We start from the raw sequence: 14,148 nt of genomic DNA on the forward strand, positions 1-14,148 counted from the left end.
TTTTAATCTCTTTTCCATGTTTCTATGAAGTTTTCTATCTGGAGCATTCAGCATATTATACATATTATTATAGTAGTCCACTCAAGTCCAGCCTTTTGGGCTTCTTCACGTTTCCACCGTGTGTCCGTGTCAACTGTCAAGATAAGGTAGCGCTTTAGTAAGTTATATTGATGCAGTACTTAGCTACAAAATATATAAATTTATATAGTTATAAACATACACATATTTCTGATATACATTAAAAGGGATGCTTCACTGCACTATATAAGCACGGAACTATAAATGTATTTGGTATAAGATGGACCAGTCCGCGTTCTTAAGATGTCTTCTAAGTTCTAATGTCGTAGACCTGTCCATGACTCATGAGTATAATTTGGATAATTTATTTCTATGGTTTTTGGAATTGGAATATGATAACCATCGTTTAGACATAGCTGATATCTATGCGTTTATTGCGTTTAGATCACAGATATATAAACATATTATGTAATTATGTTATATGTTTATATTATATCTGTGGTTTAGATAGAATCCGAATGATAAATGATAATTAATATTTCAAGACATCAAAATATTATCACAGATTATAAATTCTTTGATATTATTTTCCAAACAAACCACGGTTATTGAGATATCAAAATTCTTATCTGTTAAGATAAACGGATTTGTGTTGTTTAAACTTCGAGTTCGAATATGATATTCGAAATATCTAATGCACGACTCAAGAAGTTTTCTTAAATTGTAGTCAGATATTTTGATTTGATTTCATATTTTTGTTAATATTCAATCGTCGTGCGAATGTAAATAATTTCGAAAATACGAGCACTGTCATTCAGACTTTAACGAGTGACAATAATGATTTAGCGATGCCGGTCACGAACTCGAACAAGTTCGTTACGAACAGCTTGCCAGAGTTTCTGTTGCTTGCAGCGCAACCGCCGGAAACTCTGTTCTCCATGGACGCGGCGGTGTTGCGAGACCTCCATTCGGTAATCGTCTGTTACGACGTACAAGTTTTCTTCCGGAACCGTAGTGTCGCAGACGGGCCCGCTGTTAGCCTGGATGAATTCGTATTGTATTGTGATAGCAAGATACAGCCACAGTTTGTCGGCGGTCAAGTAGACGATGGTCCTCGGAACGGTTACCGGTGCCTGATGACTGTCAGTGATCTGATCCGGATGGAACCGTGGGCCCAACTCTACGGTATCGTCGGACCTCGCGTCATGCGTCGCCTGCTGTTCGACTGTCTGCTGTTCGTACCGCTAGGCAAACACGTTTATTACTGCGTGCAATCGTCGTCACAGTCAACGAACCGGTACGAAGTGATGCAGGCGTTCCGAGCCCGGGCCGGTGCACGGTGGAAGGCCGAGCGACCATTGAAATCGAAACCATTACCGCAGAAATACTTCAATATCGCGGGTCTACTACGGAATGTGCAACAAATCGGACGGCAGGATTCGGCAAAGATGTTGCGTGCTATAATAACCACCGACGTCATCAGCGTATCTGCCGACAGTTTGTCAAGCGCCAATCAGGAAATCGGTACCGCGGCATGTCTTGACCGGCTAGCCCGAAAACTCAAAGTGATTGCCGACAGGGACACTTCGCGCGTGTACTGGAACATTTACCGAGACACGGTGGGCGATTGCGCGTCGGCCGAGGTGCCATTGAGCAGGGTCAAATCGTTTGCCAGGGTCGTAGTGCATAAAATTGTGCCACGTGAGTTATTTGGAACAGCCGGAAACCGCGACCAGTTCTGCGACAACCTGTGCCGAGTTTTGAACGGTGGCAAATTCCATGACTATACGGTGGAGCACGTCGTGCACAAGATCAAAGTGAAGAAGATCAAGTGGTTGGAGAGCGTGGCCCCTGACCGGCGAGCCGAAATCTTAGCCAAGACATTGGTGTGGTTAACCAACGTGTTTGTGTTTGGTCGGATCGTTCACTGTTTCCGAGTCGTTACGACCACCACGCCTAACAACGGAGTTGTGTACGTGGCCAAGGCTAAGTGGGCGGATATGTGCCACGAAAAGCTATCGCCACTGATGGCCGCCGACAGCGAATTTTTCAGACAAATCCAGCCCGACGAAGAGGAAGCATCGTCGTCGTACAGGAACTGGAAAATATGCCCGTACGCTAAACCCAACGGAGTACGACTGATATTCAAGCTGCGGCGGAAAGAAGGTGGCAACGAGAAACGGCTGACCGACGACTGTCTGACATTCTTGCGGTGCTTGTCACGCACCCGACCATCCGAATACCGGTCCGTATCGAGGCCGGAGTTCTTCCGCGGATGGAAGGCGCTCCAGGAATCCCAGCGTCTGATCTCCACCACCACGCTGTTCTTCGTGCGCACCGATTTCCGGGATGCATTTACTAGCTTTGTGCACGACAAACTACGAACGGTAATTCGGGACCGGATCAAAGAACATTTTGGCAAGAAGCAGCGGATGGTGTCTGTGCACACAGTAGACGTGGTGAAAATCGGCGGTGACTCCGTGTACTACAAGAAGATCCGCTACGTGGGTGGACTACCAACTCCCGAGTTCCAAGGTGGGTCACTGGTTTTCCATGACAAAACGGAAGTAGTACCGCTATTCCGGATCTGGGACACGGTGCGCCGGTGCATCGGGTGCAACGCTGTGGAACGCCGCGGCTGCCGGTGGGGCATGACCAGAGGCGTGGTGCAGGGCGACCGGCTGTCCGTGGCCCTGTGTGATCTGCTGTTGTCCGACCTGCATGCTACCCGGCTGACGGACCTGGTGGATGGTCAGTCGGGCAGCCAGCTGTACCGGTTCGTCGACGACTACCTGTTCGTTTCGCCCAACCGGAACGCCGCACTCCGGTATTTGACTACAATGCGAGCCGGGTTCGACGAGTACGGACTCCGACTGAATCGGTGCAAAACCGAGACGAACGTGGACAACGGTGGCGTCGGCGGTGGAACAGTTAAGTTTTTGGGGTTTCGGTTGAACGTGGCCACGGGTGAGGTGGCCAAGGACTTGTCTACGTACCGGAATCGACGGCCGCTGCACTTCTTCGACTATAAACTGGGCCGTGGCCAGCCGGGCCGGGCTCTGTACGCCAAGGCCAGCCGGCCTAGCTGGCTCACCTTGCCCTCCGTTCTGATTGGCAAGTCTTTCAACTCGGCGGCCACGGTGGCCCGGAATGTGGCGTCCGTAGTTGCGTACAAGGCATTCGCCATCGTCTCGGCCGTCAAGCAGTACTTCTTACACCTGAACCCTGTGTTCCTTGCCAACACCGTTCGTGGCATCGCGCGGATCGTGTATGCAAACGCGCGCGCTGTAATCCATTACTCGGCAGTCACGCCCATGCAGTGCAAGTGGATCGTATACGAAGTGTACGCCACCATGTTCCACACACATTTCTCGCCAAACGACCGCCGTGTCGCGTTAGCCGTGCACCGAATCCGTGACATGCAGACCGCCGTTGGGAGAAAGTGCGTGACTCGCATCCTGGCGGCCGCCCTTAGACGTTACAATTACACCAAGATGTTCGGATGACCAAAACATTTCACCCCAGTCCTCTACCTCCATACTGGAGCCGTGATAATTATTTGTGATGTTATTGATACTGTATTTTTTAATATGTTATTGTTATTATATTATAGCACTATGAGACTATGTTGTCACTCAATAGTCTATTTAAAAGTTAGATGGTCACATAGACAATATAAGACTGTATAGAGCTCCTCCTATATTAACAAAATAAGAGGTCGTGGTCCGTAATTTAGATTAGAAATAGGCTGCTTTTTTAGGGCACTCATTCCAAAGGGTTTTATCATTAATTGTATTTGTTATATTATAATTATTAAGACCTCTCGATACCTCAAAATATCAAAATGTTCATTCTCGTGCATAAATTCCGGTAATATATAATTTTTATCTTTTTCATGGTATAGTTTTTTTTTTTTTTTTAAATTTGAGTGGGAGGGTTATTTCAAACTCTTTCCCCTTCGTTGATACGCCACTAATGACAAACCACACCATATATTCTATGATAATATTGGCGTGTTATATAAATACATAATATATTTCTTACTATAATAAATTAATACATTTTTTTTGACCTATCGTGGTTCGATATTCGATAATATAAATTCAATCAATCAATATTATGTTATAATATTAACAAAGATTATAATTCAAATTTTAATGGTCTGCTCAGGGCTCATATTGTCGACGTTGATGAAAATAGATACATTATACATATAACATATATTTTGTCGTGCTGAGTAGTCACTAGTCGTAAATTGGCGCCAGTTGACAACAGCTGCTTCTGCTGCTACTTTCATTTTCGGACTACGAAAATCGTACTCTCATTAATGCGCATGCGGTGTGTGACCAGCTGATAACTTTATGTATACAACAATTATTATAGTAATCGCTACTATGCCGCACTCTTCACTCACTGATAGTCAAGACCTCAAGACTTCAAACAATATGACTGATAATATTTTGATCTTAAAAATTGAATGGCTGACTTCCGAAGTTGTTGATTCATAGACCATAGTAGTTAATTTTTAATTGTGGACCCTGGTTATTTGTAAATATCCATAATCCATGTCATTTTTACATTACTACGAAATTGGGTGGCGATACCGTCTTACCTAATAAGGCGCTCACAAGTCACAATAGTCACAACTCGTAAGTACTTCGTGACGCGAACTACCCGAGTATTTTCCTATGGTAGAAGTGTAGAACCTCACGAGTCTTTGGCAATATCTCATACCAATTATTCACAGAAACGACTAATTGTTGGTACTTAATCTATAATTATAGTGAAATCACACGATTAGTTGAAAATAATTAAAATTCTAACTAATTCATTAATACAAGCCTAGTATTAAGTATGTACCTAATTAGATTACCTATTGTGAATATAATTTCAACTGTGAGATTGTCACACAAAAATCTTGATAATTGTCAATATTTAATATCAAAGTTGTGTTATTTTATCATATTATAGTTTTGAAAAACTTACGTCTTCCGAATATTTTGTTTCTTCAGCTTATCTGTCCATATAGGACCATTGCTGCCATCATTATTTGTATTCTTGTTAAATAACATCTTAAGAATTACGTTATTGTTTCTGGTTAATAATTCTCAAGTTGTCCGAAGGCAACTATGTGTCAATAAACTAATTACTTGGTCGCCTTCTAGGGGATGTTCTGTTTATTTTATTTTAAAAAGATGTACAGATTGCCTTCTCATTAGGTGCAATGTGTACCTAATTAAGTATTTAGGTAGTATGTGATCTACCCGTAATGGGTATTTGGTTAGTATTTTAAGTCAAATTGTAAATCATAAAATTATGTTATTCAATTATTATTAATTAATTAGTGATAAAAATAATACAATATTACATTAAATAGTGTTAAAAATCATTTAAAAAAATAATGTACTCGACAAATATTGAATACCTGTTATTTACAGCAATTTTTTTTAAATTATTTAAAAAAATGTTAAGTTATATATTTTTTGTATATCCCTGAAATCATTTTAAAAAAAATTGAATATTAATAGATTGGTACCCATATGTTGTCTGTACATTATATAAATAATTATCTTGGTAGATTACATACTAAATGAATCCTCATTATATTATACTTACATATTTCCTTGGTATCACAAATATTTAGTTAGGTATTTTTTATAATTCTTTCCAAAGTTGATTTCTATTTTACCTGTTATAAGCCTATTTTTAATGTCTAAATACTAAATGTAAGTATTCCAAATTCATAAGTTTTTCCATTATTTAACTTAATACGGATGTGTTTTAAGTAGTTATTTTACCTTTTTAAAAACTACATTGATCTCTTTGACCATGTCCTTAGTTCAATATACATTTATTCTTTTAAAATTACTATGTAAAAACCTTGTAGCAAGTGTCCAAAATAGAAATTCTTCTGTTTTTCTATGATTGTGGATTTTAGCTTAGATTGATGAAACATGCAATTTTTCAATATTTTCTCAATATATATTTGTTTAAATTAAATAAAAATTTTATATTAATATGAATTTAAACTGAAATATATCTATTTTTTGAATTGAGGACTTTTTTCATAGGTTATTATTGCAAAAACATTAATTTACGATTAACCATGATATTTTTGATAAGAAATTCTTTTCATGAATTTTACAGGTCCTATGTGAGTATATTACCTATGTAGCATTACACATTTGTAGATGAACCATCAAAATGACAGTCGCGGTATTGGATAAATATCATTTGGGCATTAGTGCCATTGTTGTTGTGGCTATGCAACTTTTGTTTTTCACTATTGCTGTAACACTTCAGTATGATAAAGTGGCTGACTTTGCTGGTGGTATAAGTTTCATTTTAGTGGCTGTACTAACATATGGATTAGCTCAGGTAAAATATGCTCAATTATTATTTTATAGTATATCAATTACGATTAATATTGGTTAAACTAAACTTGCAAATGAAATATTATTTAGGTACACATGTGGGTATCTAGTGAATTACAATAAACTTAATATTTTAGAGGAATAAAATTATTTAAAACAAATTGTCAAATGGTTTGTTTATCAAGTTTACATTCGTTAAATGTTTTTTAACTATCAAATTGAATGTAATTATCTTTTAAAGTAATTAGCCAATTATTACAAATAAATTATAAACAATGGTATATCTTTTAATTATTTAGTATAAGCCATTGAGTAAATAGTTCTTGTAATATTGTAAATTCATATTTAATATAAAAGAGAGGGATAGTATAGGCAACTAAACATATTGTAATAATATTGCATATATAAAATCCCTGAATTTAAAATTGTTCATAATAATAATGTCATGTTTAGGTACTTGATGCATAAAATATAAATATATTACTTTGAACAATTTATTTTATTGATAGACTATTTTTTAGACAATATTTAAACATATCAAATATTAAATTGAAAGAAAAATATTAATTAATCTATTTTGGTAGTAATTGATATTTTAGAGTACCTAATTACAAAAAAAAAAACAAAAAATACATCTGTAATATTAAAATGATCAGTAACAGAGAACTGAATAATCATATTTTAATTATTTTATTTAGATGTTATGATTTAAATATTTACTAATTTTTCTTATATATATATAGACACATGATAATCGGCAATTTATGGTGACATTATTTGTATGCATTTGGGGTGCTCGATTAAGTTCTTATTTATTTTATCGAATAATAAAGATTGGAAGAGATGCAACATTTCCAGACAGACGTAGCAATATGATTCGCTTTGCTGTGTTTTGGACATTTCAAGTATGACTACTTACTATTTTAAAAGATTGTATTCAATTATAAACTATTTAATTTAATGTTATACTAATTTAGTTTTCACTTTTATAACTATTCTGCAGGCTATTTGGGTGCTTATTGTTAGCTTGCCGATTATTGTTATCAATGCACCCCACAATTCCATAAAAGCAGGAGCACCCAAAACTATGACAACTTTGGATACTGTTGGCTGTTGTGTGTTTATTTTTGGCTTCATTATTGAAACTTTTGCTGATTTACAAAAATATGCATTTAGAAGTGAAGAAACAAACAAAGGAAAATGGTGTGATGATGGTAAGTCGATCAAAGTTTTTTATCCCTGTCATTAGTCGTACTATGTTCAAAAATTGGGCTTAATTAATATCTACTATTAAACATATACATTTACGACTAGGTATTTAAAAATTTAAAAAAATTGAATTAGGCTATTACCACGTGTGTCATTTAAGTCATAATTTTGGGCTAGAAAACGATAAATAAATTAAAAAAATATATTCAGTTTATTTGCATTGTTTGCTAATATCCATAGATCGTTATCTGAAACTTAACACTTATTATTCAAATACAGCTAGTTTATAGTATTAAAATTTTTTCAATATTCAAGAACTAATTATTTAGGTATTCTAAAATTTTAGTAAAATCTGTTATATTTTTTATAGAACTGTATATTACGGCAAGTAATCGATTCAACTATTTTATTATAGTATTGCACTTATTATTTTTTTTTATAGTTATTGCATCATTGTTAAAAATAATTCAAATTGTTACTAGCTACCAAAAAAATGACGTACCTAATTTGTAATTCATAATTTGACTATACTTATTTCGATTCAATTTAGTTAAGTTTTTCTAATATAGTATTTTTGTGTGATAGCAAAAGTACTCCTCAATACCTGTTAGCCTCACCTATGGTCATTATTCATGATATTTTCATCATATCGACATATTTTATTATGTACTAATTACCAACTGTAATTAATTGATAAAATATAAAATCAATACTGCAACTTATATCATTAACAAAAAATCTTTGTACGTATAATTGGTATTTTGTAATATAATATGAAAGTATTAACTTACTTTTAAAATAATATTATAATTGGTTAAAAATATATACAAATTTATTAAAACAGAAATGACAGTCAATACGCTAAGATTGCATTTAAAAATAGAGTTACTATAATGTAATTTCATGTTGAATTAGAAATGTCATTGCTATAAATAACCAAGCAATTAATTTTAAAATGTTACCAAACGTTAAGTTAAGTTAAAAAATACTAATATATTAATGTTATATTTGATATGTTTATCCTATTTTAGGTTTATGGAGCATGTCTAGACATCCAAATTATTTTGGAGAAATAGTATTATGGTGGGGTGTTTTTATTGTTTCGTTGAATGTGATTGAAGGTCCAGAGTATATTGTTGTTATATCACCAATTTTTACAACATTTATCATACTCTTTCTCTCTGGTATTCCACACTTAGAACGTGTTTCAGATCATAGATTCAGAAAGTATGTAAACTAAAAATAATTATTTTTATACAATGTATGCTTTATGTTGTTTTTAATTTTATTACACCAATGTTATATAAATTAGTTTTAAAATTATTACAATTCAACATTTGTATTTGGTTCATACCATTTATTAATAATTTAAAAGTTAAATAGTTAAAATATTTAATAAAATTTTATTTTATACATTTTAGCAATGCTCATTATCAGCTGTACAAACGTTCCACTTCACCATTAATACCTATACCACCATCACTTTATATTGAAGTGCCTGGTTTTATTAAAATGCTCTGTTGTTGTGAACTACCTTTATATAATTGGATGAGAGCACATCCTTCTGATCCTCCAGAAGCAGCCCCAGCTCCAAAATCATCCTAGCAAAAAAAGGGAGCGGGTGTAACTATGGTACAGATTACAGATCGCTCCCAAGAAGGTCCTGTATACTCTACAGCTACCACGTACGTCTAAAATATTAAATGTCTCTCAAAATATTATACCTTCAAATATTATAATGCTTATTTCTTTTCATGAATTGTTTAGTTGTATATATGATTAGAATAAAACCAGCAAATTCATAAAAAATTTAATATTATAATAAAATTACTGTTATAAAATGTTATTTCTATTCTTACACATACTATACAAATTTTGTTTTGTTAGTTACTTAACAGTTTTTTGTATGTAAGTTCATGTTTCAGTATTAATAGTTGTATAATATCACCTAATTGAGATTCAGTAGTTCTTCTATTATAGTGTTGGCTTATAAAAGTACGTATTGTTGTTTCAAGTAGGTTTAAAATATATAGGCTCTAACAATATTACAAGATTAACAACAATAGTTTTAAACTAATGTTTACAATAGTTTTACTTTAAAAATATTAACAATCAGTTAAAATATCTTTTGTCATTTTACAATTAATGATAATCACATGAAACACATCTGAAGATAAATTCATACTGCGATATTATTTTTTAAATATTTTCATAAATATAAATAAGTCATCTTTATTCTTAATCATTACTTATATTTTCTACTCAATGATTGATCAATTTAACCAAGTATTAAAATCTACTATAATTAATATTTTATTCTTATAATTGTGATTTTTTAACATCTTGTACATTTAAAAAAAAAAAAACAAGCATTAATATTAATCTGAAATAAAATAAATAATTAGATACATTTTAAATTTTAAATGGATCAATACCATAAAGTTTTTAGATTTGTATTTATTTTTAGTCATTGTTTAGATTAAACTGACTACAAAATAATTAAAATCAATCATTACAGGCTATTACATTGTATGAATAGAATCAAAAATACTTTTAAGATTCGACAGTTACTACAGTAACTAGTTTATATGTTACTCAATGTTGGCAATATATAACTTCAATATATATTTTTCAGTAGATGTAATAATAATTATAAAAAAAAAAAAAAAACAGTTCTTTAAGAGGCCATATAAAGCACATAACATAAGTAGAAAATCAAATATTAAATATAAGTACAGTAATATAAATACAGTATTATAGTCAAATTTAAAGTCTCTAATTTTATAAATTTCTCTATGAAAATCTACTAAAATTATTTATTTATTATTAAATCTGACTGTTTATCTTGCTGAATAGAAAAAGTTTTTTTATTCTATGTTATATATTTATAGTTTCTTAAAAATATATATATATATTTTGTTAAAAGTTTTACACATTTAATCTACTATCACTATTCACTTCTACAAATGTAATGAAACAATAATTAATAACTAAAAAAATATTTAAAACAATGAGACAATTTATGTTTTATTTTAGATTCTAATAGGAATTAGGATCAATGAATGTACTTAATAGTCTTATAATAATGTCTTGTTTTCATTTTTTTTTCTGTACTATTTTAAGTGGCTATTTTGGGAGTTAAATTATAAAATTTCAAGAAACTTTTCGAAATAATCTGCAAAAACTATAAGAAAAAACTTCAAAATGGTATATTATACAGTTAAATTTTAAAATATTGAGTTTAATTGATAGGTTTTTAAATACTACAAACATATTTACTATAATACTGTGGTACAATGACTACAATGGCATTCATCTGAAATAATGTAAACAATAATTACGATTAATTGATTTATTTTTAGTCTCATAGATATTATAGTTTTGTTAAGATCTGATACTTGTGTACCTACATTTTATTATTCGCACAACTACACGTAAATAGTTAGTTATATTCATATTAATTTTTAGTACTTTCAATATTATTATTGATTATACAATTGAACTCTTGTATAATTATGTTATTAACAATTATTTTTAATTTTAATTGGCCTATTTTAAGAGCTATTAAGTTAAATTGGAAGTGCTTAAATAATTTTTTTGAATTTTTGAAGTATTTATAATTGATCTATTATTGGCTTCTTCTAAAATATTTGCAAAATTTAAATACTAGCACACTTGTATAGGTATCTTTTATTCTTATTGGCCAATTGAGTGAATTGTTTAGATATTTACTATACATAATGTAATAGAATCAATTATTTCCAAATAATATAAATAGCTCAAAATATAAATAAATTGTTTACCTATTTATAATAATTTAATTAAGTTTAAAATAGTTACATATAATTTGTGATATTAGAATTATTTCTTGATCTGTGATTACTAAAATATATCCTGTACAATTATTTTAGATACTTTTAAGAGCTTTCAATAGTATATAATTTACCAGATATTATGATATGTTACATAAATAAATCAATTTTAACAATTGTTTAGTCAAATTTATCATATACTATTTTAACTCTATATCTGGAGCATCACAAAATGAGTCAGGTGGTGTTTATGTGTATTTTTTCTACAGGGATTATAGATGAATGGTATTAAGAATTATTATTTTTAAAACCAGTGGTTCCTAAAATATTTGGTGCCGTGTCTTTGCAGGGGCGCCATGTTAACATAAACTTTTATATGGTCTAAAAATAAATTTGAAAACATGAAAATGGTGGCACAGAAACAATTACAATTATGTAAATAAAAATTAATTTATTTTGTATAGTTTTAATTAAATACATATTTTCATACTATCCATTAGAATTTTTTATTTTTTTTTATTTTTTATTTTCTATTTTTCATTATTAGTCATCCTGTGACTTGGGAAGAGCGCTATTGGAATGCCTTAGTTCATAAAGGCCATTTTAATTCATAAAAGTTTGAGAACCGCTGGTTTAGATCTTAAAGTTAAACTTTTATAATAAAATATTTGAGCTATTCTACAATTTTCGTATGTTTTCACTTATTATATTCACATTTAAATAGTTAAGCATAAATTTTCTTATAACACCATATCCATGTATTGCACCAAATTTTCATTAAGTAAGAGTGTGCAAACTTATTAAATAGGTAATAATTTTATTTCCCTTTTACTATTTAGGAAATTAAAATAGTAACAAACTAACTCTAATCTAATACATTTTTACTATCTAATGATGATTTATATCTGAGTTATATTACTATTTACTTATATATTTAATGAATTGAAAAATATAGTTTTAATATTAATAATATTAATGTTATTATCTATTATTAATAACTGGTATTGTTTATTCAGTATGCTAGTATATAGTAATATGTTCTTATAATATAAAATAATAGATATTATATTCATCTGTTATTTATTACTATAACAATAGAAAATGGTTGTATCTGTAATTACTATTTATTAATTTTTTCATACTCTTTTTGGTTGTGCATTTTAAATGTATGGGTAGTTAAAGATTTAAATAATTGTTTTCTTATAAATATGGTTTTAATTTTTAACTATTAAATTGAACATTGTTTGTAATTTGTATTAATATATTTAAAATATTATTTTATTCCTATGTTATTATATTTTACGTTTCATCCTTTCATATTTACTGTACAAATAAAACTCAAAAAATTAAAGTTCTTATGACTTATAGTAAAATATTAAGCAAAAATACAATAATTCTATAATAGTATAATAGGTAATAATGGTTCACTAAACTTAATTGGGCCAATTGGCAATTATTATGGGCTGCTAAATCATGTTTAAGGAACCATAATTAGCACTCTATTGATTCATTAAATGTTTAGTGATTGTGTATGCAACATTTAACCATTTATCCATTTTGGCACATACAAAAAAACTAAGATCCATAAAAAAATTACAATAATCAATATTGAAGTTATTGATATAAATAAATTACACAACTTCTAGTTTTTGGGAGAGGGAGTTCAACCCTTAACCACATCTCCCCTTGTATATGTGCCTACAACCATTGCAACTAAGCATAAATAGTTTTAATTATGCATTTAATAATGAAGTATGACACATTCAATAGGCACCTGAATAATATTTGATAAAATGTTGTCTGATTTTAAAAATCTTGAACTAAATTTGTTTATTCTTCTCAAATGTTAAATGTATACTATCTACTAAACATATAGTAAAGTATGTTGTGTAATATAAATGCATCACTTTGTGTCGTTGTGTCACCGTGCATAAATAGTTAAATATGACACAAATGGCAATCTCATTATACATTTATAAAAAAAAAACAAGGTAGTGTTGGTCAAATGATTTTATAAATTTTAACATGTTCTATTTAAAAATTAAAAATATAATTTATATAATTTATTCATTGAAAAAACGTCATGGAGGGATCTATCCCTCGCATTCCCCTCATCTTAATGCTACTGCAACAAGGTTATAGGCTATGTTATAGTTGATCTATATATAATATAGTTGCTTTGAACTTCTACAATGCAAATGTGATTTCAATTTTCAATAATGAATTTAGATTGACCAGGGTTATTCAAATCTGAGCATGGTCAATAAATTATTACAATATTATTTTTATGTTATTTATACCTAATATCCAATAATCAATATTCATGTTGAGTAGTAATTTTTCTTTTAATTCTCAAGAACCTAATTTAATATGGTATTTATTTTATTTACATTTTGTTGTAGGTAATTTATAGCTAAAGTTACTTTATTGTAATAAAACTACTAAATTACTCTTTATTTTATTTTATTAAATATATTATTAAATTTTACTGTCATCATATAGTTATTTTTTTCCCAGTACCTAACATTATTGCTATAGTTAGATTTGACGAAAAAGTTTTATATTTATAAGTAATTATTCGAGAAATGCATTGTTATTTAAAATTAAATAATAATTTAAAGAATAATGTGTTACACATGCACATAATTTCAATCATAGATTTCTTTGCTTCGTCAATATGAACATTTTATAATATTTCATATTTTTGATTGTCTTTATTCAATCAATATATTGAT

At 30.6% G+C, this 14,148-nt stretch overlaps 2 protein-coding genes across 5 annotated transcripts; both read left to right on the top strand.

Moving 5' to 3' along the window:
* Nucleotides 1-30: 30 nt before the first annotated feature.
* LOC107162934 (uncharacterized) lies at nt 31-12,694 on the top strand. Of its 4 annotated transcripts, none has more exons than XM_015510113.2 (6): nt 31-157; nt 6,166-6,396; nt 7,136-7,297; nt 7,396-7,606; nt 8,633-8,828; nt 9,023-12,694. In XM_015510113.2, the coding sequence occupies exons 2-6, from the start codon at nt 6,223-6,225 to the stop codon at nt 9,204-9,206; spliced, it is 927 nt and encodes a 308-aa protein (XP_015365599.2). In that variant the 5' UTR covers nt 31-157; nt 6,166-6,222; the 3' UTR covers nt 9,207-12,694. The 4 variants fall into 4 exon arrangements, with proteins under 4 accessions (XP_015365599.2, XP_015365600.2, XP_015365602.2 ...); XM_015510114.2 differs by lacking the exon at nt 31-157 and adding an exon at nt 4,103-4,667; XM_015510116.2 differs by lacking the exon at nt 31-157 and adding an exon at nt 4,699-5,298.
* Nucleotides 660-3,914, top strand: LOC107162933 (telomerase reverse transcriptase-like). The gene has a single exon (XM_015510112.2). The coding sequence runs from the start codon at nt 867-869 to the stop codon at nt 3,522-3,524; it is 2,658 nt and encodes an 885-aa protein (XP_015365598.1). The 5' UTR covers nt 660-866; the 3' UTR covers nt 3,525-3,914.
* Nucleotides 12,695-14,148: the final 1,454 nt, after the last annotated feature.

Source organism: Diuraphis noxia, unplaced genomic scaffold (genome assembly GCF_037042655.1).
Source record: "Diuraphis noxia isolate RWA-SAM2 unplaced genomic scaffold, SU_Dnox_SAM2 contig0002, whole genome shotgun sequence".
NCBI lineage: Eukaryota > Metazoa > Arthropoda > Insecta > Hemiptera > Aphididae > Diuraphis > Diuraphis noxia.

What these genes read in the sequence shown, in the direction of transcription:
- LOC107162933 (XM_015510112.2), top strand. Translation starts at nt 867, where the DNA reads ATGCCGGTCACGAACTCGAACAAGTTCGTTACGAACAGCTTGCCAGAG.
- LOC107162934 (XM_015510113.2), top strand. Translation starts at nt 6,223, where the DNA reads ATGACAGTCGCGGTATTGGATAAATATCATTTGGGCATTAGTGCCATT. An exon ending in TAACATATGGATTAGCTCAG is followed by an intron (nt 6,397 to 7,135) that starts GTAAAATATGCT and finishes ATATATATATAG; the next exon opens with ACACATGATAATCGGCAATT. An exon ending in CTGTGTTTTGGACATTTCAA is followed by an intron (nt 7,298 to 7,395) that starts GTATGACTACTT and finishes ACTATTCTGCAG; the next exon opens with GCTATTTGGGTGCTTATTGT.